The sequence below is a fragment of the Ailuropoda melanoleuca genome, chromosome X (genome assembly GCF_002007445.2).
Source record: "Ailuropoda melanoleuca isolate Jingjing chromosome X, ASM200744v2, whole genome shotgun sequence".
Classification (NCBI taxonomy): domain Eukaryota; kingdom Metazoa; phylum Chordata; class Mammalia; order Carnivora; family Ursidae; genus Ailuropoda; species Ailuropoda melanoleuca.
The window spans coordinates 25,246,473-25,269,327 of NC_048238.1; the positions used below are offsets into that span (position 1 = coordinate 25,246,473).

The 22,855-nt window shown below is 39.0% G+C and overlaps 1 protein-coding gene across 2 annotated transcripts in view; it reads left to right on the top strand.

Moving 5' to 3' along the window:
• The window catches only part of IL1RAPL1 (interleukin 1 receptor accessory protein like 1), a 1,333,324-nt gene that overhangs the window by 1,306,598 nt on the left and 3,871 nt on the right, over window positions 1-22,855 (top strand). For both annotated transcript variants that reach the window (XM_034649157.1, XM_019797284.2), the window contains one exon: window positions 3,547-3,690. In XM_034649157.1, coding sequence (XP_034505048.1) covers window positions 3,547-3,690 — 144 coding nt within the window. The remainder of the gene's footprint in view (window positions 1-3,546; window positions 3,691-22,855) is intronic.

The window sequence follows — 22,855 nt, forward strand, 5'->3', positions numbered from 1 at the left end:
GGGATGCCAATGATTCTGACATTGGAACGTTTCATTGAGTCAGTAATCTCCTGTAACCTACATTCCTGAGCATTGATTTTTTTGAGTCCAGATTCTATTTTAGCTTTTTCCTCTACTAACCCATCTTCCAATTTGCTGATACGTTCTTCTGCCTCATTCACCCTGGCCGTCAGAGCCTCTAGTTTTGACTGCATTTGGCTCATAGAATTTTTAATTTCTGCCAGATTTGCTCTCATTTCCACCCTTAGAGATTCTATATTCTCATTAATATTTTCGTTAATACTTTTTTCAAGTCTACTCATCATCTTGACCATTGTTACTCTGAATTCCATTTCTGATAATTTGGTTATATCCATATCCATTAGTTTTGTGGCAGAGGCTACAATCTCATTGTCTTTTCTTTGCTGGGGGGGATTTCTTCTTCTCGTCATTCTGCTGAGGAGAGGTTGCAGGGTTGTCCAGAGCCCAAATTATTGACCGGAACCCAGGCCTTGCGCCCTTGTTTTATGGGGATCTTAGGGATGTGGGCTTCTTGATTTTTCAGCCTGCCTTCTGGAGGAGGGGCCTGACGCACCCATACTCAGGGAACCCTGTTTGGGTTCAGTCTCTGTGTCCCCTGCGAGGGGGCATGGGGATGGGCACACTGTGAGCCGGTATTTCCAGGCTTTTGTTCTCTGGTGGCTTTCCCTGGCGGTCTGCTCTGCCTCTTCTGAGAGTCAGAGCAGCAGCGGCCGAATATCAGCCTCTGTCTCATAACAGAGGGATCGCGGACCATTCTCCACTGATGTTCTGGCCACTTTAACTCTGTTACTGTTGGTGCTGCTCAACCCTGCAGCGTCCCGGGATGTGCGCTCCACACCCGGCGTCCCAGCCCTCACTTCCAGGGCCGGCGCGTCTCTGTCCTTTGTGTTTCCAACACCGCCAGCCGCCCCCCGCATGTGCTCCCGGAGCTCCCGGTCTCAGTCTGGTTCCAGTGAGCGCACCAGAGCTGCGTTTCAGTCTGGTGCACGCTCCTGTCTCACGGTCTCAGTCTGCTGTTTCGTGGGTGCCGGTTCTGGAGTCCGGCCGCTCCCCGTGCAGGTGGATACCGCTTCCCGGCACCCGAATGCGGCGGCTCCCTCACCCTTCTGTTTATCTTCCGATATCTGTGTGCAGTTTCACGGATCCCCGCTTCATACCTCAATACTCAGCACTGGAGATGGTCATTTGTAGAGATCCAGATGTATCTTCCTGCGTCTCAGGCTGATTCTGTGGATGTTCAGGCTGGTCTGGTACCTATCCAGCTCAACTCAGGGGACCGGCTGAAAAAGACGTCCCCTACTCCTCCGCCATCTTAACTCCCGACCTATAGAGGAGCCTTTTGTTTTTCACTCCTGGAACTTTTGTCGTACTATCTTGTGTAGGCCCTCAGAAGATTCAACAGTTCACGCTGTCTGATATTTATAAATACAAAACGTAAAAATTTCCAGGAGGTGCTTTTCAATATTTCACTTTCCATATTAATTCACTCAGACTCTAAAAGATTTAATAACTCATTTTATTTGTCTTTCTTAAATTCATAAAATCCAAGCACTTTTAATAAGATTTTCTTCTATTTCCCATTTAATTTAAATAAGAGCATAAAATACACTTGATTAAATAGTAGTTATATATGTTTTTTTTTCAAAGATTTTATTTATTTATTTGACAGAGATAGAGACAGCCAGTGAGAGAGGGAGCACAAGCAGGCAGAGTGGGAGAGGAAGAAGCAGGCACATAGCGGAGGAGCCTGTTGTGGGGCTCGATCCCATAACGCCGGGATCACGCCCTGAGCCAAAGGCAGACGCCCAACCGCTGTGCCAACCCAGGCGCCCCCCCATAGTTATATATGTTTTTTGATAAAACTGTTGAATTAGAAATGAACGACTAGACAATGGAAAATATGGCTGAGTTTTTTTTCTGTAATTATCACGGGAAAAGTGACATCACACGCAAGCACACACGCACCTGCACAAACGCAAAGTGTTCTTGTGAGGAAATGATGTCCATGCTTTTCAAATTACTTATCGCTGATACTGCATCATACCTGTGATGATTTCACCTCATTTTTGAGATCTCAGGAGTCATCTTGTAACACAAGAGTCGTTGTTACTGCAATACCATAGATTATTTTAACATTTTCAGTGTAAGCCTACATTAACCATGCTATGAAATTAGATAACCCATTGATGGATTGTAAATGAAAACCGTAAAAATACCACTATTTTAGAGCTATAATTTCAGGAATTTTTATATTTAATGGTAATTAAGGAAACTAACACTTTTCAAGGTAGTGTCAACTGTAGTGAACAATGGCTACCCATCAATAACATTTGGCCCACGTTGATCAAGAAGACAGCAGGCAAACACAGGCACTTAAAGTGAACTTCAAAGTCTGCGTTCTGGGGCACCTGGATGGCACAGTCGGTTGGGCGAGGGGCTCTTGGCTTTGGCTTAGGTCGTGATCTCAGGGTCATGAGCGTGGGGTCGGCTTGAGATTCTCTCTCTCCCTCTCCCTCCACCCCCTTACTTGTGCTCTCACTCTCTCTAAAAGAATTTTTAAAAATCTCTTCATTCTGGCTTAATGTTTAAAAATTAGTGGCCTTGATTTTGTCACAATGTCTGTGAGCTCTAAAGGAGGAAAAAAGAAGTGAATGTTCTATCCCCAGAAATGCCCGATAATTTTTAATGTAATATGGATATTCAGTAGGAAAAAGAGAGCATGTATGTAGTGAGAGGACAGAAAAATCCTTCTTTTGGATAGAATGTAGTTACCTGCCTAATAAAGGGAGGAAACAAATGAAAAGAAAAATGTCTAAGTAGCTTAGCCAAAGGAAAATACTACCAACCTAGTCTGGTGTGACATCGACTAGGAGGCCTACTTTTTAAGCCCAAATATTCAGCCTCCAGTACTGTGATTGGCCACCCTGGCGTCACTGATCAGGGAGGTAGAGAATGGGAGTCGTTGCTCCTGGCAGGAGGCAGCAGGCTGCATTCCTCGGGGCGGGGGGGGCACCCAAGACTCTATGAAACAGTCCACACTGCCCTTCAGGAACTGCGTTGTTAGAACCTTTACTGTCCCAAGCTCCATCCCCTAAGTGACAGCTCAGGTAGGAAGGATCAAGATTCACATTGGTGAGTTCAGAAGCTGTCCTGGCTTAAACGCTTCATATCCTCAAGCCTAGTTTGCAGGATTCCCAGAAGGGATATGTTTATAGGAGTTACTGTACTCAGGCAAGCTCGGAATCATAGTTTCCAAACAAGTGTTTTATAATTTTTTCAGTCCAAACGCAATCTACCATTTTTACCATAAGCAGTGTCTCTTAGCAACACAGTTACCACAAACCGCCTTATATGGTTACCAAGGAAACAGAGCTAGAAAGGTCAGATTCTCATGCAGAAAGGGAAGGGGTCGTGTTAATCCATTACCTACCTCTGGTCTCACCCAGAAAACTGTGAAATCAAGCTGAATTTGTGATCTGGGATGTGACTATGGTCTAATTCCCTTTCGTGATTTTTTTCCCCTAGAGCTAATGTACACAGTGGAACTTGCTGGAGGGCTTGGTGCAATCCTGCTGCTGCTTGTTTGCTTGGTGACCATCTACAAGTGTTACAAGATAGAAATCATGCTCTTCTACAGGAATCATTTCGGGGCGGAGGAGCTGGATGGAGGTAAGATGAGTTCCCCCTTTGTAATGTTCTCTCTGAATATTCTTCCTTGTTTCCCGCCTTTGTTTTATTGAGGGGCAAGGAAAGTTACCTACATCACCACTGGCAGTTGCTCTTATCATCTTTCCATGTTCACTTTGTAAATTCATCTTTTACACGGAACTGTACGTGTGACGCTTTGGAGCCAATAGGTAATTTCCTCTGACAATTGTAAAGCAACACCTACCCTTTTTAGAATCCTACACCAAGTAGCGCTTGCGGATTACAAACGCTGATTGCAGCGCTATCGGAGTGTTGGTTTTCTCTCTCCTTGTAATCAGTACTCAAAGGCCAGCTTAACTTTTCTGTGAGGAGGGCCTCTTTGAATTGTGTTCCCTAGCCCCGAGGTTTGCGGTGAGTCTCAGTCTGTCCCTTGCTTGGACTGACCAGCTCTAATAAACTGTGCTGAATTTTTTAGAATTCAGAGCAGTCTTTTCAAGCCTGTGTATGTAGCTATATTTAGACAGATGAATTTTTATTCCAAGTGTGGACCAACAGATAATACAGTGCCCAAGCACATTGTTTTCATAATAATACATCTGTCTTTCCTCGAGTTGGACGAGTAAATGTTGTTTTCACGGAATTGCCTGCTCTGGTCAGTCGTGAATATGTGTGCACTCTAAGAGGAATTTGGGGTCCTTAAAATGGAGGTCCGTAAACCACCCATTAGCGGACTTGAGTTGTTGTTGCTGTTGTTTTTTCATTTTGGTCCTTTGAGAGTGACCCTTACGTAAGGTAAATTCTCCGTAGAAGAAGCATCTGCACACACAGCACGGATGGTAACGATTTCTGGATCATATTTATACATTTTTTCCATGACTGTCACTTTTGCACTAAATGGTACAAAGGAAAATGAAGGGATCGGCCATGTTCCCACCTTTCCAGGATCCTCTGGACTAAATCCACAGGTAGCGTTGTGGGTTGCTAGGCTTGTGAAGAGTAGTTTACCCAGGCTGTGTAACCTTCTGCCTGCCCCATGACGGTGAAGTCCGTGCCGCAGGTCTGGGGCCTTTGACATTTTTAAGTGTTGATTTGCACTTGTTTCTAACTTTCTTGCCTGCGTGTGCACAGTATTATTTTTTGGCTACTCCTTCAAAGAGATTAATGTCAGGGCTGTTGTTGAATGAATACCAAGCAAAGTGCTAGGCATTCTTGAATCATTCTTGCTAAGGCTCAAAAACTTCTGACATCAATATTATAATCTCCATTTTACTGATAAGGCAGCTGAGGCTCCCAGCGTTTAGATAACGTACTGATGAGGATAACCCGGACATTACTACTATAAATGGCCAAGATGGGATTTGAAAACAGGTCTATATCCAAAGCATCTGTTTTATTGAACCCTGAGTCCCTGCCATTTTGTGCCTTTTAAAAATGTAATATGTTCAATATAATCTTAAGATCTGATGTCGTTTGTACAGTTAGCATGGTAGAAGATGTTTGAAAAAGCAGATTACCTGAACATCTCACTTGATCTATTAGCCCTATTTCTAATATGTTTAGTTTGTGTTCTGAATGAGATGAATGATTCCCCTCCAACTACTATTCCCAGTACAGTTTGTTTTTCTTTGTCATGTTCTGAATAGTAGAAGATTCTGGATAGCTTACATGCCTCTAAACCTTAGTCACATCCCCTTAGATCTTTCTACACATGCTGTTATGGTTGAATAATTATCTGCTCTTCCATTGGTGGAAAATTTCTCTGACATAATCACATTCCCATTCTTCATAGCTCTCCCACAGCCCTTTCTCCTTCCAAAGAAAACATAACTGTTAAGAAGAGACCCCAGGCTTTTCATATTCTTGACTTGGCTTAAAAAAATATAATTCAGAATTCAAAAGTCTAATGATGCCTTCTTGATTCTTGGCCACCACATTAGCTCCCCTAAAAGCGAAATACATAAAATACTCTTGGATGTAAAGAAAGGCAAAGAGTATGAAGAAGAATAGGGAAAGTTTAGTTAATATTTTGAAGCAATGTCTTACTCTGGTGATATGATAATAATAAATTCATTGACTCTTTGTTGACTATTTATTTAACAGCAAGTGCTGTGTTGGCTACTTGGTTCATACTCAGAGAATCACACAACTAGAAAGACAGAATTTAAGCCCAGGTCCAAATAACTCCAAATTCCAAGAATTTCAGCCTTTGTGTCAGACTGGGAGATGGAGTATTTGGTGTCAGGAACACATCCATGCAATTCCTTTTGCATCATCAGGATAGGTCTTCCCTGGCTATATCAGTTCTGTGTCAGAAAGATTCTGTTTTTCCAAGATAGAACGTATTGATGCTTTGTTCTCTTGGTTTGTTCACCTCACTCCTTGTGTCCCTCTACATAACTTTACATTTCATTGTTTAGTCTGGATCCAGGTCTTAGCACTTCTCATTCTACAATACCCACGTTTTTGGACCACACTTACAACCCTATCTTCAATTGCATTAGTGCGCGAATAGTTCCTAAATCTAAATGTCTTTGTCCCAGTTCTCTTGTTTTATTATCGCATAATTGTACCTCTTGAAAATAGACTGTTTCCTCACTCTTAATTGCAGCTCCTTGTCCCAGCCTCCTACACTACCTTCTTGGTCTTCATTCTCTACCCTTCCATTTTATCCTCCACACTCAGCCAGATTTCTCTTTTAAAGTACACATTTACTGTGATTCTTAGCAAAAACAAACAAACAAAAAAAGAGGCCCGCCTGTATGGTGCTTGTCAGAGCAAGTCCAGGCTTTTTAGCTCAGAAAACAACTGCCATTGCAGGGTGACCCAACTTATGATTGTAGCCTTGCCACCTCTTTGGAATCAGACCATGTAGAGTTCCAGTTAGAATGACGATGCTGGTCTTGGAAAAACAAAACTGTTGAGAACTGACCCAAGACAATGTAGTAATGCATAATTCTAAGATCTTTTTAGATAAATGAGTTAATTGTAATGGTTAGGGGCAGGAGAAGGTTAACTACTCTCTCACCACCTTGTTTCCATTACATATTAAAAGAAAATTTGGACAAATTGTGTTGCATATGACCTTATTAAAACACAAACATAGAACCCATCCTGTAAACTGGAAGACGTTCCAATTCTCTGTTGTGCGTGTCTGTGTGCATTCCCAAAAACTTACAAGAAAGTTTCCCCTGAGGCAAATGTGACGATATACCCGTGGCACGATTAGGTGAATATTCTTCATCTGAACACAGGACCGTTTTGGAATCGTGTCTGGAAAAGTTTCCCTAAAGGGGCAGGCCAATGGCCCCGCTAGATACTTACAGGGGTGTGATGTGTCTCTATATTATGTTAAGTAATCCGAGTATCTTTCATAGCACTGATTTTACCATGGAGAGTCCATTTCCAAGATCCATTTTATTTAGTAAAAAGCCACTGATTTTAGCAATCAAATTTGATTTCTAATATCTATTGTGCTAATTAACAAAGTGTCTACTTTTGATCAGAAACAGAGATAGTTGAAGCGCTTATAGAGGCTGCCCCTGGGGTGTTGCCTTATTCTAATTAAATACTAGCTGACCATCCTGATAAAGGCAACCTGCTGTTTCTAGAGCAGAACTTACACTAACACAGTATACCAATGTCTGTGCTGGAATAAGTACAAAGAAAATACAGTTATCATGACAACATCCAAGTCCTTTGCTTCTCCATGCCTCTGCCTGGGATTTCCCTTACACTTTTGTTTAAAGCATCCCTCCCTCCCTTCCTCTCTTCCTTCCTTCCTTTCTTCCTGTCTCTCCTTCTCTCTTTCATACACAGTTCATATTTTTCCTCTGACTTCTAAAGATTTCCCTATCACCCCAAGGTCCAGTTATTTTCTCCTTCATCTTTTTGTAGAGCGCTGTGATTTCAAGATTCCTTTGTCACTTTTTAATTTCCATTGAAAGAAGGCTTGAAGACCAAGTCATGAAGTAAAGAATTATTACTTCAAAATTTTGAAAGATTGTCTCCATTTTGGAACTGGCTCTGCAAATAAAAAATGTAATAAATATATAAAGAAAAACAAGGTTGTGAAGTCATAGGTAGCCCACTAATAGGAGAAAATAGGACACACCGGCTCTCCTACGGGAGGATTATCGTATCGGTGGATGTCGGTAAGGTAGTGCCAAAGTTTTCACTAGGAAGTAACTTATGTGAACAAACTTGAGGTTTCATTTTGTGGGGAGGATCTAGTGCTTGACAAGGTGAATCTCCTTTATGTTTGTTTTTCTCAGAGTGCAAACTGTTTCGGTTTTGGTTTTATCCCCTGACTATGGGGTATGAGGTGCAAGCTTACTTATAATTGTGGCAGGGCAAGCTTGTAAGAACACTGTAATCACTATTTTAAAGATGAAAAATAGAGCTCTTCCAGTTCCACTTTAGAAGTTATTACAGGTATGGGACAAAATGAGTTAGAGCAATCTTTATAATCTCCACCCCTTGACCCTTGACAAATGTGAACATCTGTTCCATCTCATGCATTTGAAACACTGGTTTCTACATCATCTTAGGTCATAGCATTTATTTTTCTTTCTCCTTCAATCACAGGGTTACTGACTATTAATTGTTACAGGAACCATTGTCTTCATGTCCGTCAGTGAAACTGTACTTCTGTAAATCATTTCGAAATCCTGTAGGGGTTTTTTGCTTTTGTTTTTGTTTGGTTTGTTGGTTTGTTGGTTGGTTGGTTGGTTGGAACTGATTACACAATTTGCACACACATGAACAATCTAGAATGTGTTTTCGGGTTCCAGAAGGAGAGACCTGTGGTTGTTTTTGGTATACAATTTGCCCAAAGTCATAAACTGCTTAGTAGGAAACAAGCCTTCTCATCTCCAACCCTTTGCTACCTATATGCCACCTGCTAACTCTTACCAGCTTTAGATTTCTAACATCTACACCACTCACTGGCCCCTCAAGGATGCAAGGGAAGGAAATTAATATCTACCGAAGACCTCCTTTGGGCCAGGCATTTTGCTAAATGGTGGGGACCCATTTCATGCTAGATATCTACCTTAGGAAGGTGCTATTTTATAGATCAGGGAACGTAGTCTCAAATGAGTGAAATTAAAATTAATGCCAGTTGAGATTTGACCTCAGCTGCTGGGGCTTTTTTTAGTTCACTATATCATGACATATATATTTTAATTGGTATCACATTTCAGTGCTTGAGACCCCATGGATTGAAATAGTCCAGAAAAGCACCAAATAACAAAACAAGTAAACTACAACATTATTGCAAAAATTGCAAAGTGTAAAACTCAAGCAGGTTTATTTTATTTTAGAATACAATTGCCAGATGTTGACATGCAGGATTCAAATGAAAAGTGAAAGTTATTAAAACGACGATATTTGATAATCACAGAATCAAAATATTAAGATTATATGACTAATGCTTGTTTATTCAATGATATATCATCCATTTCTACAGAGTTTTTTACTGAAAATTTCTATCTTGGGAATGTAAGAAAACATATGAAGGCAAATCTGAGACACGAGAAAGAAATATGGCTTAATTAAAAAAACTCTTATTTATTCAAATTATATCAATGCTAATTTTTAATGATCACATATATCTATGCTAATATGCCACATGCAAACATAAAAAGTCATCTTTTAAAATGATTTTAAGATTTTATTTATTTATTTATTTATTTTGGAGAGAGAGAGAGAGCAAGTGCGGGGGGCAAAGGGGGAGGGAGAGGGAGAGAATCCCAAGCAGACTCCTCACTGAGCTCGGAGATGGTTGAAGGGCTGGATCCCATGACCCTGAGATCATGATCTGAGCCAAAACCATGAGTCAGATGCTTAACCAACTGAGCCATCAAAGTAACTAGCCAGGACTTCCTATTTGTCCTTTTCCCCCTCGTGCTCTGGATGGCTGGAATGTGCTTTAAAATATGCTGGCAAGAATAATGAATGAGTAAGTGTGGGGAGGGACAAATGAGGGAATAATGAATGAGTAAGTGTGGGGAGGGACAAATGAAAGAAGACTGACAAAATTGTGGCAGTTGTCAACATGGGGTCATGGTACTTGGGGATTTATCATTCTCTTCTCTTCTCTCTGCTGTTGCACCCCCAAAAATCACCTTTTAGCATAAAACACATTATTCATCACTGAGCCCTCCTCAAGCCTCATTTTGGTAATTCGTTTGCTGAATGATGGCCTCTGTCACTAGTCAGTTTTACATACTAAAGTTAAAAATATTTGAGAACAATTTTTTTTAAATGGACAGCTGCCAATAACATCTGACAACTGTTCAGTAGGTGTTTAAAGGCTAAAAGTTCCCAAAGACCCAACTGTCAATCTCGAGCCATTTATATTATCAATAACTCTCTTTCCTAGCCCAGATTCAATAAAGCCACCACCTTCATCTTGAGAATGGAATCTCCAATCTACATTTTCTTTTTTTTTCAAGATTTTATTTGTTTATTTATTTATTTATTTGAGAGAGAGAGAGAGCCTGCATGCATGCGAGCACATGAGCGGGGGGGTGGGGCAGAGGGAGAGGAGAGAGAGAGAGAATCCCAAGCGGAGCCTGAGGCAGGGCTCAATATCAGGACCCTGAGATCATGACCTGAGTCAAAACAAAGAGTCAGACGCTTAACCAACTGAGCCACTCAGGCACCCCTCCAATCTACATTTTTTTAAAAAGTTTCATCATTCTAAAAAATCCATGACTCCTTTGGCTCCTCAGTCCTCCTAAGGAGCATTGACTAATATTGTCTCATATGTCAAAGAGAAAAATATTTATCATTTTTCCATACTACTTTTTCATTCCTGATAGTTTCATGTTTTCCTTCTCTCATCAAGGTTTTCTTAAATAGTATTTTAAATTCAGAGTTTTCTTTCTTTTTTTTTTTTAAAGATTTTATTTATTTATTTGACAGAGATAGAGACAGCCAGCGAGAGAGTGAACACAAGCAGGGGGAGTGGGAGAGGAAGAAGCAGGCTCACAGCGGAGGAGCCCGATGTGGGGCTCGATCCCACAACGCCGGGACCACGCCCCCAGCCGAAGGCAGATGCTTAACTGCTGTGCCACCCAGGAGCCCCTAGAGTTTTATTTCTTAACTCTCCAGAGTCCAAACTTCTTTTCCCCCCCTCAAATATATTTTTTAAATAAAAATATGGTGGTTAATTCAGTCAATGGAAGGAGAAAATTCTACTGGACCAGTTGGTTGACTTAAAGTAACAAAGTAACTAGCTGACTGATAGGTCTTGCTGTTTTTTTGCTTGTTCCCCCTCCCCCAGATTTATTGAGTTATAATTGAAATTGTGTAACTTTAAGGTACACAACGTGATATATAAATATATAGATAGATAGATAGATATAGATACAGATATAGATATAGAGAGATGTATATATTGTGAAATGATTGCTACAGTGTTAGTTAACATACCTATCATCTCACATAACTGTTATTTTTTGTAGCAACATTTAAGACCTAATCTCTCAGCAACTTTCGAGTATATAAAATATAGTATTGTTAACTATAGTCACCATTCTGTATATTATATCCCCAGAATTATCTATCTTATAGCTGGAAGTTTATATCCCTTGACCAACATTACTCTCTTTCCCCTACTCCCCAGCTCCTAGCAACCACCATTCTATTCTGTTTCTGAGTTCAGCTGTTTTTATTCCACATGTAAGTGAAATCATACAGTATTTGTCTTTCTTTGTCTGACTTATTTCAGTTAGCATAATGCCTTTAAAGTCTAAGTTTTTGCAACTGGCAAGATTCCCTTTGTTTTTATAGCTGAATAGTATTCTGTTGTATATATCGACCACATTTTCTTTATCCATTTGTCCATTGATGGGCACTTAGGTTGTTTCCTTGTCTAAGCTATTGTGAATAATGCTGCAATGAGCATTGGGGTACAGATATTGCTTTGTGATAGTGATTTCATTTCCTTCAGACATATACCCAGAAGTGTAATTGTTGGATCATATGGTAGTTCTATTTCTAATTTTTTGAGGAAACTTCGTATTGTTTTCCATAGTAGCTGCACCAATTTACATCCTTACCAGCAGGGTACAAGAGTTCCTTTTTTTCTACATCCTTGCCAACACTTGTTATCTCTTGCCTTTCGATAATAGCTATCCTAACAGGTGTGAGGTGAGATCTCATTGTGGTTTTGATTTGCATTTCCCTGATGGTTAGTGATGTTGAGCATTTTTTCTTTTTCTTTTTCTTTTTTTTTTTTAAAGATTTTATCTATTTATTCGACAGAGATAGAGACAGCCAGCGAGAGAGGGAACACAAGCAGGGGGAGTGGGAGAGGAAGAAGCAGGCTCACAGCAGAGGAGCCTGATGTGGGACTCGATCCCATAACGCCGGGATCACGCCCTGAGCCGAAGGCAGACGCTTAACCGCCGTGCCACCCAGGCGCCCCTGAGCATTTTTTCTTGTACCTATTGGCCATTTGTGTGTCTTTGGAAAAATGTCTGTTTGGGTCTTCTGCCCATTTTTTTTATTGGATTATTAATCTTTTTGATGTTGAGTTGTATGAGTTCCTTATATATTTTGAATATTAACCCTTCCCTTATGATACATGGTTTGCAGATATTTTCTCCCAGTCCATAGGTTGCCTCTTCATTTTCTTGATTGTTTCATTTGCTGTGCAGAAGTTTTTTTGTTTGAAGTAGTCCCACTTGTTTATTTTTGCTTTTGTTGCTTGTCCTTCTTTATCATCTCCAAAGAATCATTGCCAGGGCCAGTGTGAAAGAGCTTTTCCCTATGTTTTATTGTAGGAGTTTTATGATCGCAGGTCTTACATTTACGTCTTAGATCCATTTCAAGTTAAAATTTGTGGATGGTAGGGTCTCCTGGGTGGCTCAATCAGTTAGGAAGCTGCCTTCGGCTCAGCGGGGGTCCTGCTTCTCCCTCTCCTTCTGCCCCTCTCCCTGTTAGTGCTCGCTGCCTCTCAAATAAATAAATAAAATCTTAAAAAAAATTTGTGGATGGTATAAGACAGGTCCAACATTATTCTTTGTCATGTGGATATACAGTTTTCCCAACACCTTTTATTAAAAAGATTATCCTTTCCCCAATTATTATTTTTGGCCCCCTTGTCAGATACTAGTTTTCTGCATATGTATGGGTCTATTTATGGACGCTCAGTTTTGTTCTAATGTTCTATGTATCTGTTTTTATGCTACCACCATACTGGTTTTTCTTACTATAACTTTGCAGTGTAGTTTGCAATCAGGAAGTATGATGTCTCCAGCTGGGCTCCTCTCTTTCAAGATTACTTCTGCTGCTCAGGGTCCTTTTTTTAGTTTCAGAGGTAGAGTTTAGGGATTTATCAGTTGCATATGACATCCAGCGCTCATTACATCAAGTACCCTCCGTAATGCCCATCAACCAGTTACCCCATCCCCCACCCACCTCCCCTCCAGCAACCCTCAGTTTGTTTCCTATAGTTAAGAGTCTCTTAATGGTTTCTCTCTCCCTCTGCTTTTGTCTTATTTTATTTACCCTCCCTTCTCCGATGTTCATGTGTTTTATTTCTTAAATTCCACATATGAGTGAAATCATATGTGTCTTTCTCTGACTGACTTATTTCACTTAGCATAATACCCTCTTGTTCTACCCATGTCATTGCAAATGGTAAGATGTCATTCTTTTTGATGGCTTCTTTATCCATTCATCTGCCAATGGACATCTGGGCTCTTTCTATAGTTTGGCTATTGTGGACATTGCTGCTATAAACATTGGGGTGCATGTGCCCCTTCAAATCACTATGTTTGTATCCTTTGGGGTAAATACCTAGTAGTACAATTGCTGGATTGGAGGGTAGCTCTATTTTTAACTTTTTAATGAACCTCCATACTGTTTTCTAGAGTGGCTGCACCAGTTTGTGTTCACACCAGTGGTGTAAGAGGGTTCCCCTTTCTCTGCATCCTCACCAACATCTGTTGTTTCCTGACTTGCTAATTTTAGTAGCAGGGTCTTTTTTAGTTCCATATAAATTTTAGGATGGTTCCTTCTATATCTCTGAAAAAAGCCCTTGGAAGTTTGATAGGGGTTATATTGAATCTATAGGTGGTTTTGAGTAATAGGGACATTTTAATAATATTAATTATTCTGATCCATGAAGATGAGATGTCTTTTCATTTATGTCTTCCGTTTCTTTCATTAATGTCTTATAGTTTTCAGTGTATAGATCTTTCATCTCTTTGGTTATTCCTCAGTATTTTATTATTTTTGATGCTACTGTAAATGGGATTATTTTCTTTTTTTTTCAGATGATTTGTGGTTATTGTATAAAAATGCTACAGATTTTTATGTGTTGGCTTTGTATCCTGGAAGTTTATTGAGTTTGTTGAGCATCTCAGATATTTGGTGGAACATTTAGGTTTTATTATATGTAAAATCATGTCATCTGCGAAGAAAAAATTGTACTTCTTTCTTTCCTACTTAAGTGCCTTTTACTTCTTTGCTTAATTGCTGTAGCTGGAACTGCCAGTACTATGGTGAATGGGAGTGGTGAGAGTGGGCACCCTTACCTTGTTCTTGAATTTAGAATGAAATCCTTGAGCTTTTCATTGAGTATGATCTTAGCTGTGGGTTTGTCATTTATGGCCTTTATTGTGTTGAGGTATGGTTCTTCTATACTCAATTTGCTGAAAGCTCTTACAATGAAATTATAAATTTTTTGTCAAACTCTTTTTCTGAATCTATTTATAAGATTATATGATTTGTGTCCATCATCCTATTAGTGTGGAATGTCATATTTATTGATTTGCATATATTGATCTAACCTTGCATCCCAGGGATAAATCTCACTTAATCATGCTATATTATCCTTTTAATGTGCTGTTTAATTTGGTTTGCTAGTATTTTGTTGAGAATTTTTCTATCTATATTCATCAGAAGTATTGGGGGGGCACCTGGATGGCTCAGTTGGTTAAGCATCTACCCTCGGCTCAGGTCATGATCCCAGGGTCCTGGGATTGAGCCCCGCATCAGGCTCCCTGCTCAGCGGGGAGCCTGCTTCTCCTTCTCTCTACCTGCTGCTCCCCCCGCTTGTGCTCTTTCTCTGTGTCAAATAAATAAATAAAATCTTTAGAAAAAAAATTAGTATTGGCTTGTAGTTTTCTTTTCTTGTAGCATTCTTATCTGGCTTTGGTATCAAGGTAATGCTGTCCTCATACAATGAGTTTGGGAATGCTTCCTCCTCTTCAATATTTTGGAAGCATTTGGGGGTTGGCATTATTTCTTCTTTAAATATTTGGTAGAATTCATGGGACACCTGGGTGGCTCAGTTGGTTAAGCATCTGACATTGGCTCGGGTCATGATCCCAGGATCCTGAGATTGAGTCCCGCATCGGGCTCCCTGCTCAGTGGGGAGCCTGCTTCACCCTCTCTCTCTGCCTGCTGCTCCTTCCCCCTGCTTGTGCACTTTCTCTCTCTCTCTCTGACAAATGAATAAATAAAATCTTTAAAAAAATTAAATATTTGGTAGGATTCACCAGTGAAACCATCTAGTCCTAGGCTTGTCTTTGTTGACAGTTTTTTAATTAATGCTCTAATCTCCTTAGTTATTGGTCTGTTCAGATTTTCTATTTCTTCACAGTACAGTCTTGGGAGATTGTATGTTTCTAGGAGTTTATCTGTTTCTTCTAGGTTATACAATTTGTTGGCGTATAATTGATTATACTAACCTCTTATGATCCTTTGTGTTTCTGTGGTTCCAGTGCCTCTCTCATTTATAATTGTGTTTAATTTTTCTTTTTTTCTTGGTTAGTCTAGCTAAAGATTGTCAATTTTGTTTATCTTTTTAAAAACCCAACTTTTCATTTCATTGATTTTTTTCTATTGTCTCTGTATTCTGTATTTCATTTATTTTTACTCTATTCTTTATTATTTCTGTCTTCTACTAACTTGGGGCTCAGATTGTTTTTCTTTTTCTAACTCCTTGAAGTATAAAGTTAGATTATTTATTTGAGATCCTTTTCTTCTCTCAGATTCAGGCATTTATCATTAGAAATTTTCCTCTCGGAACGCTTTGTTTCATCTCAATTTTTGTTGTGTTGTGTTTCCATTTTCGTTTGTCTCAAGATATTTTCTGATTCCCCTTTTGCTTTCTTCTTCGACCCATCACTTGTTCAAGAGTGTGTCATGTAATATCCACATATTTGTGAATTTTTCCATATTCTCCCAAACCATTGTGGTCAGAAAAACATACTTGATAATGATTTTGTGGCCCAACATATGATCTATCCTAAAGAATGTTCATTCATGCTTGAGAAGAATGTGTGTTTTGCTACTTTTGCCTGGATGTTCTGTATATGTCTGTTAGGTCCATTTGGTCTATAGTATTTTATCTTTGGGATGTACAGAATTAATGCAATCCTTATCAAAATACCAATAGTTATTTTCATAGAACTAGCACAAAGATAAAATAATGGCTTATTTTAAGATATTTTAAAGATAAAGTGAATCTCTTGTAAGCAGCATATTATTGAATCTTACTTTTTGATCTATTCAGTCACTCTTTGTTGTTTGGAGAATTTAGTCCATTTTTGTTTAAAGTGATTATTGATAGGTAACTACTTAACTATTGTCACTTCATCTGTTATTTTCTGTTTGGTTTTTTTGTTGTTGTTGTTGTTATTCCTTTTTCCCCTTCCTCTCTTGCTGTCCTCCTTTGTGATTTTTTTAACTCATATACTTTAATTCCTTTCTCCTTAACCTCTGTGTATCTACTATAGGTTTTACATGAAACATCTAATAGATAGACTATTTTAAGTTGATGACAACTTACCCTCAATTGCATAAAGAAGTCTACACTTTTACTTTCCTCCCCCCACAATTTATGCAATTGTTGTCATAATTTACATCTTTTTTATATTGTGTACCCATTAAGAAATTAGTATAGCTATAGTTATTATTTTTAAGTTTAATTTATTCCAGTGAAGTTAATATATAGTGTTATATTAGTGTCAGGCATACAATATACTGATTCAACAGTTCCATGTATTGCTCAGTGCTCATCAAGATAAGTGTACTTTGAGTCCCCTTCACCCATCCCCCCATCCACTTCCCCTCTGGTAACCATCTGTTTGTTTTCTATAGTTATGAGTCCGTTTTATGGTTTGTCTTGTAGTTATTTTTTCATTAAGTTTTTTATTTTAATCCCAGTATAGTTAAGGTACAGTGTTATACTAGTTTCAGGTGTACAGCATCCTGGTTCAACAATGCTATACATCACTCAGTGCTCATGATAATAAGTATTCTTTAATCCCTATCACCTAGTTCACCCATTCCCCCCACTCACCTTCCCCCTGGTAACCATCAATTTGTCCTCTATAGTTAAGAGCCTGTTTCTTGGTTTCTCTTTCCTTTCTCTCTTTTCTTTTCCCTTTGTTCATTCGTTTTGTTTCTTAAGTTCCATATATGTGTGAAACCATATTGTATTTGTCTTTCTCTGACTGACTCATTTCACTTAGCATTATATTCTCTAGCTCCATCCATGTTGTTGCAAATGAGAAGATTTCATTCTTTTTTTATGGCCAAACAATATTCCATTGTCTAAACATACCACATCTTCTTTATCCATTCATATATCGATGAACACTTGGGCTGCTTCCATAATTTCAGTATCGTAAATAATGCTGCAGTAAACACAGAGGTGCGTATATCCTTTCAAATTATGGACCTATGGACCAAGGCTGAGAGGATTTATGCACAGATGTCTTATTTGGCCATTTTGCTGACATCATTCCCTGTATTCTTGGATAAATACCCAGTAGTGCAATTACTGGATCATAAGGTAGTTCTATTCATAAATTTTTGAGGAACCTCCATACTGTTTTCCACAGTGGCTATACCATTTCACATTCCCACCAACAGTGCAAGAAGGTTCCTTTTTCTCGACTTCTTCCCCAACACTTGTTTCTTGTGTTGTTGATTTTAGCCATTCCGACAGGTGTGAGGTGATATCTCATTGTGGTTTTGATTTGCATTTCGCTGATGATGAGTGATGCTGTGCATCTTTTCATGTGCTGTTGGCCCTCTGTATGTCTTCTTCAGGGAAATGTCTGTTCGTGTCTTCTACCCATTTTTAACTGGATTATTTGGTTTTTGGGGTGTTGAGCTGTATAAGTTCTTTATATATTTTGGATACTAACCCTCTCTTGGATATGTCATTTGCAAATATCTTCTCCTACTCTGTAGGTTGTATTTGAGTTTTGTTGATTGTTTCCTCTGCTGTGCAGAAGCTGTTTATTTTAGTGTAGTCTCAATAGTGTATTTTTGTCTTTATTTCCCTTGCCTCAGGAGACCTATGTAGAAAAATGTTGCTACAGCTGATATCAGTCAAATTCCTGCCTGTGCTCTCTAACCAGGATTTTTATGGCTTCAGGTCTCACATTTAGGTCTTTAATCTATTTTGAGTTTATTTTTGTGTATGGTGTAAGAAAGTTGTCCAGTTTCATTCTTTTGCATGAAGCTGTCCAGTTTTTCCAGCACCATTTGTTGAAGAGATTGTCTTTTTCCCATTGTATGCTCTTGCCTCTTTTGTCAAAGATTGATTGACCATATAATGGGTTTGTTTCTGGGCTTTCTATCCTGTTCCACTGATCTATGTGTCTATTTTTGTGTCAGTACTGTAGTGTTTTGATTACTCCAGGTTTGTAGTATAACTTGGAATCTGGAATTGTGATACCTCCAGCTTTGTTTTTCTTTTTCAAGATTCTTTTGGCTATTTGGTGGTCTTTTGTGGTTCCATTCAAATTTTAGGATACTTTTTCTATTGCATTTCTATACAGCAGTAATGAAGCCCCCAGAAAGAGAAATTAAGAAAGCAGTCCCATTGACAACTGCACCAAAAATATTAACATACCTAGGAATAAGCTTAACCAAGGAGGTGAAAGACCTGTACTCTGAAAACTATAAAAGATTGATGAAAGAAGTTAAAGACAACAGAAACAAAAGGAAAGACATTCCATACTCTATGGATTGGAAGAACAAATATTGTTAAAATGTCCACACTACCCAAAGCAATGTACAGAATTAATGCAATCCCTATCAAAATACCAATAGTTATTTTCACAGAACTAGCACAAATAATTATAGTTTTAATATTATTTTTGTGAACTTTTATACTAGAGATAGAAGTGATTTATACCACCATTGCAGTATTAGGGTATTCTGAATTTGACTGTATATTTACCTTTACCATTGAGTTTTATATTTTTATGCTTTCATGTTCTTACTTAATGTCCTTTCATTTTAACCTGAAAAACTTCCTTTAGCATTTCTTGTAAGGTAGATCTAGTGGTGATGAACTCTCTTAGCTTTTGTTTGTCTGGGAATGACTTTATCTCTCCTTAATTTTGAAGGACTGCTTTTCTCGGTTGACATTTTTTTCTTTCATCACTTTGAATGTTTTATACCATTCCCTCCTGGCCTGCAAGGTTTCTACAGTTCAGTTTCTATAGTTTGTTTAAGATGACTATTTTGAATTCTCTGTCAGACAAATTGTAGATCTCCATTTCTTTGGGGTTGGTTACTAGAACGTCATTAGTTTCCCTGGGTGTTGTCATGTTTGCCTGATTCTTCATGATCTATGTACCTTTGCATTGATGTCTGTGCATTTGAAGGAACAAACACCTCTCGTAGTCTTTACAGAATGATTTTAGCAGGTAAAGTCCTTCCCCTGTCTGTTCCCCAAGCCAATGGGATTACCTCCAGAGTTGCAGTCATTCTGGGTTTGAGCCACGTTTGTGGCCATTTCTGGGTCTGCAGTGAGGTCCATGCTTGGCAGGCTTATTGCCAGGGGCTCAGTTGGGCAAGGATCTTCTCTGGTACCTGGGTGTATGGACCAGCCTCTAGTACCTTGCTGGTAGGATATTGCTTGTATAATTGTCCATTTCATGGCCCACAGTTGGGTCTTTAGTCAGTGGGCTTTTACCAGGCATGTGGACAGATCCAGCTCCAACCAGTTCCCTTGGAGAGCTTCTGCCTGGCCACTGTGTGGGACCTTGGGTGGGCAGGACATGCTATGGACCAAGCACAGATGTCTTATTTGGCCATTTCGCTGACATCATTCCCTTTTTTCATTTTTTGTCGAACATTGCAATCAGAATCGCTTGAAAGTCATGGGAAGAGTAAATCAATGACTATATTTGAATTTGTGCAAACTATTGCAAAGAGCATGTACACCAGCTGTTTTCCATCTCTGCAGTGAAGAGAATTATAGTTGAGGGTTTAAATTACAGAAAATAAAATTTAAAGAATAAAGTTTAGAATAAGAAATATACTCTGCTACTACCCTGTTATGATTAACCACTTTTAAGCTGTTTATAAATTTAAGTTGAATCGATAAGATCACAGACCTATTCTTTAAAAACCTTAGCATAGTTTTGTTTTTTCTGTGGTTATAAAAATGTCAATTTTTCAAAGTTTCTCCAGTCATATAAAGCTCATATGTTAAGATATTAAGTCAGTATATGTCCTTATAGATATCAAATCAATATATGTTCTTACAGATATTAAACAAAATTGAAGAGATGTGACCCACGATTCATATTTATCTGGTAACTGGGAAAATAGAAGAAACCTTAGAATCCATATGATTTTGAGTCAGAGAACATTGCTGAATTTAGTATGGTATCTGGCATGATGTTTGCAGTCTGATAACCTTTAAATCAGGAGTTTCCTTCTGGTAGTTAATAAATGCCTAGACCATTACTGCTCTGACATAGACTCTGGGGAAAGAGAGGAATTAGATATCTATCAACTGTTCCATTGATTTGAAGATGCTGCAGATGCTTGCAAGGGGCTTTTGAGCCACATTTACTGTCAAGATAATCTGCATGTGAGCAACTCCTTTTTATCCAAGACATATCAGCTTAACTACTATAAATTTGTCCAGATGACATAAAGAGATAGAAAACTGACTGAGGCCTTAGCACCAATTCCTGAGTTTCATTTAAGCTTAATACAGTTAATGTATATATTACTCTAGGCAAGAATCTATTTGCTTTTTGATGAAAGTGTGGATCTTCAGCTTTTTTGGTTTAGAGTACATCCCCTGTAAGTATCAGCACCACTTATCATGGATCTGACGTTGCAGTGTTTAGTTTTGTTGTTCTCTGATTAATTACCTAGCAGCTGCCTGCAGTTCTTTGATGCCTTTGAGCCCTCTGGATGCCTTTACCCTGTCCTAGAGCAGAGTTCCTCAACGTGTAGTCCCTGGACCAGCAGCAGCATCACCCGAGACCTTGCTATAAATGCAAATTCTTAGGGCTTATGGGTGATGCAGTTGGTTAAGTGTCTGACTCTTGGTTTCAGCTCAGGTCATGATCTTGGGGTCATGAGATTGAGCCCCCAGTAGGGCTCCATGCTCAGCATGGAGTCCGCTTAAGAACCTCTCTCCCTATCCCTCTGCCCTCCTACTTGTGCGTGTGCACACGCTCTCTCTCTCAAATAAATAAATCTTTTAAAAAACGCAAATTCAAAAACTTACTCTAGAGCTATTGAATGGAACACTATGGAGGTAGGGCCCGGCAATCTATATTTTAGCAAGCCCTCATTATTGTTGTCATTGATGCTCAAGTCTGAAACAACTTTTTTAGAGGAGTTTATAAGAACTCTAAGGTCTTCCCTTGAATCACAGTGAGAAACTACAGTTCAAGACTTTTCCAAAGGAAACTTGATAAACACTGACCCCACAACTCCTAGTAATTTCTTGAGGGGTCCAGGCAGCATGGAGTGTCTATATCCAAAGCCATCTCTCCTAGAAAATAGCTCAGGTCTTGAGGAAATCCCTACACTGGCTATAAAATATAAGTCATGTGATACGCAAATGAAAGATTATTCATTTATTTAATCAACAGATCCGTTTGATCATCTACTAAGCCCTGGTGAGATATCTGAGTCAAGGATATTGTAGTCAAAGAAAAAAGATTAGATGTGAGCACAGTAATATCGTACATGGGAAAAGAGATCACCTCAATTGACTCAAAGTCTAAAGAAATCAGTGACAGATCTAGCTGCTGGTTTTTGACAATGAGCAACCATAATTATTTTCCAAGATACCATAAGCATCATCAGTGGTGAGATTTGGAAAGATAAATTTTACAACTCTATGTGGAATGAGTCAGAAGGAGAAAGAAACAGAGAGGAAGACCTGCTAAAATAGAATTATAACAGCTAAGAAATGAATAGGGCCTGACCCAGGATGGAAGTAGAATCCAAAGGACTTTTATCAGTGAATGCCTATGAGATTATCAGTAATTAAAAAGGATAAGTGGAACATATATCTGACATTTGGAGACTAAAGAAGTAAGATTGTAATGTTATTAAAATGAAATAAAAGGTGAGGTGCAGAGCTTGAGCTGGAAAGCTTATGTTGTGAGCATGTTGAATGTGAGGTGCACACTGAGCATCCAAATGTAGGGGTCCAGGTTACAGGTAAAAGTGGGGTATGGTTGGTAGTTCATGAGAAGGAAGACAGGGCTGCACATCTAAATTAGGGAGTTAGCTGCATAGAAGTGATTATTGATGTCATGGGAGGAGAGGAGATTTTTAAGGGAAAGTGGGCTGAGAGACAAATGAAGCAGGTCACAGAAAACATCTTGAGAAATAACAGCATTTATGACTTGGAAAAGAGATGTCCATGGGAGAGACAGAGGAACAGACAGTGTCATGTAAGCAATAGTGATATCAAGGTGGAACTTACCGGTATCAGTGGACCAGTTGTTTACATCTCTTCTGACTCATGTGTGCTCTGTTCTTATTGGTGTTCATATTGATCTGCTTTTGAAATATTTTTAAGCTTAGAGAAGACAAAGGGCTAAGAATGAGGATCTAGTATTACACTTCCCAGATCTGGGCAAACTTCAACATGTTATAGTACTTTGTGGCCAACTGGGAGAAAACAACATCCAAGAAAGAAAATAGTATATGTGTGAAATCACTCTGCAATCCATAGTCTGGCTTAAAGAGTCCTCCCTTTGGCCCATGACCCCTGTGCTAGTCTTAGCAACATGTTTGTCCCCTAGAAATTAACTGTTGATTTACCTATGTCTGCTACTAGATTAGAAGCTAATGACTGGTATTGTAAAGGAAGTCTTATATCTCATAGATATGGCGTGTGAATATCTAATGAATAGACATTTTAATTAAATATAAA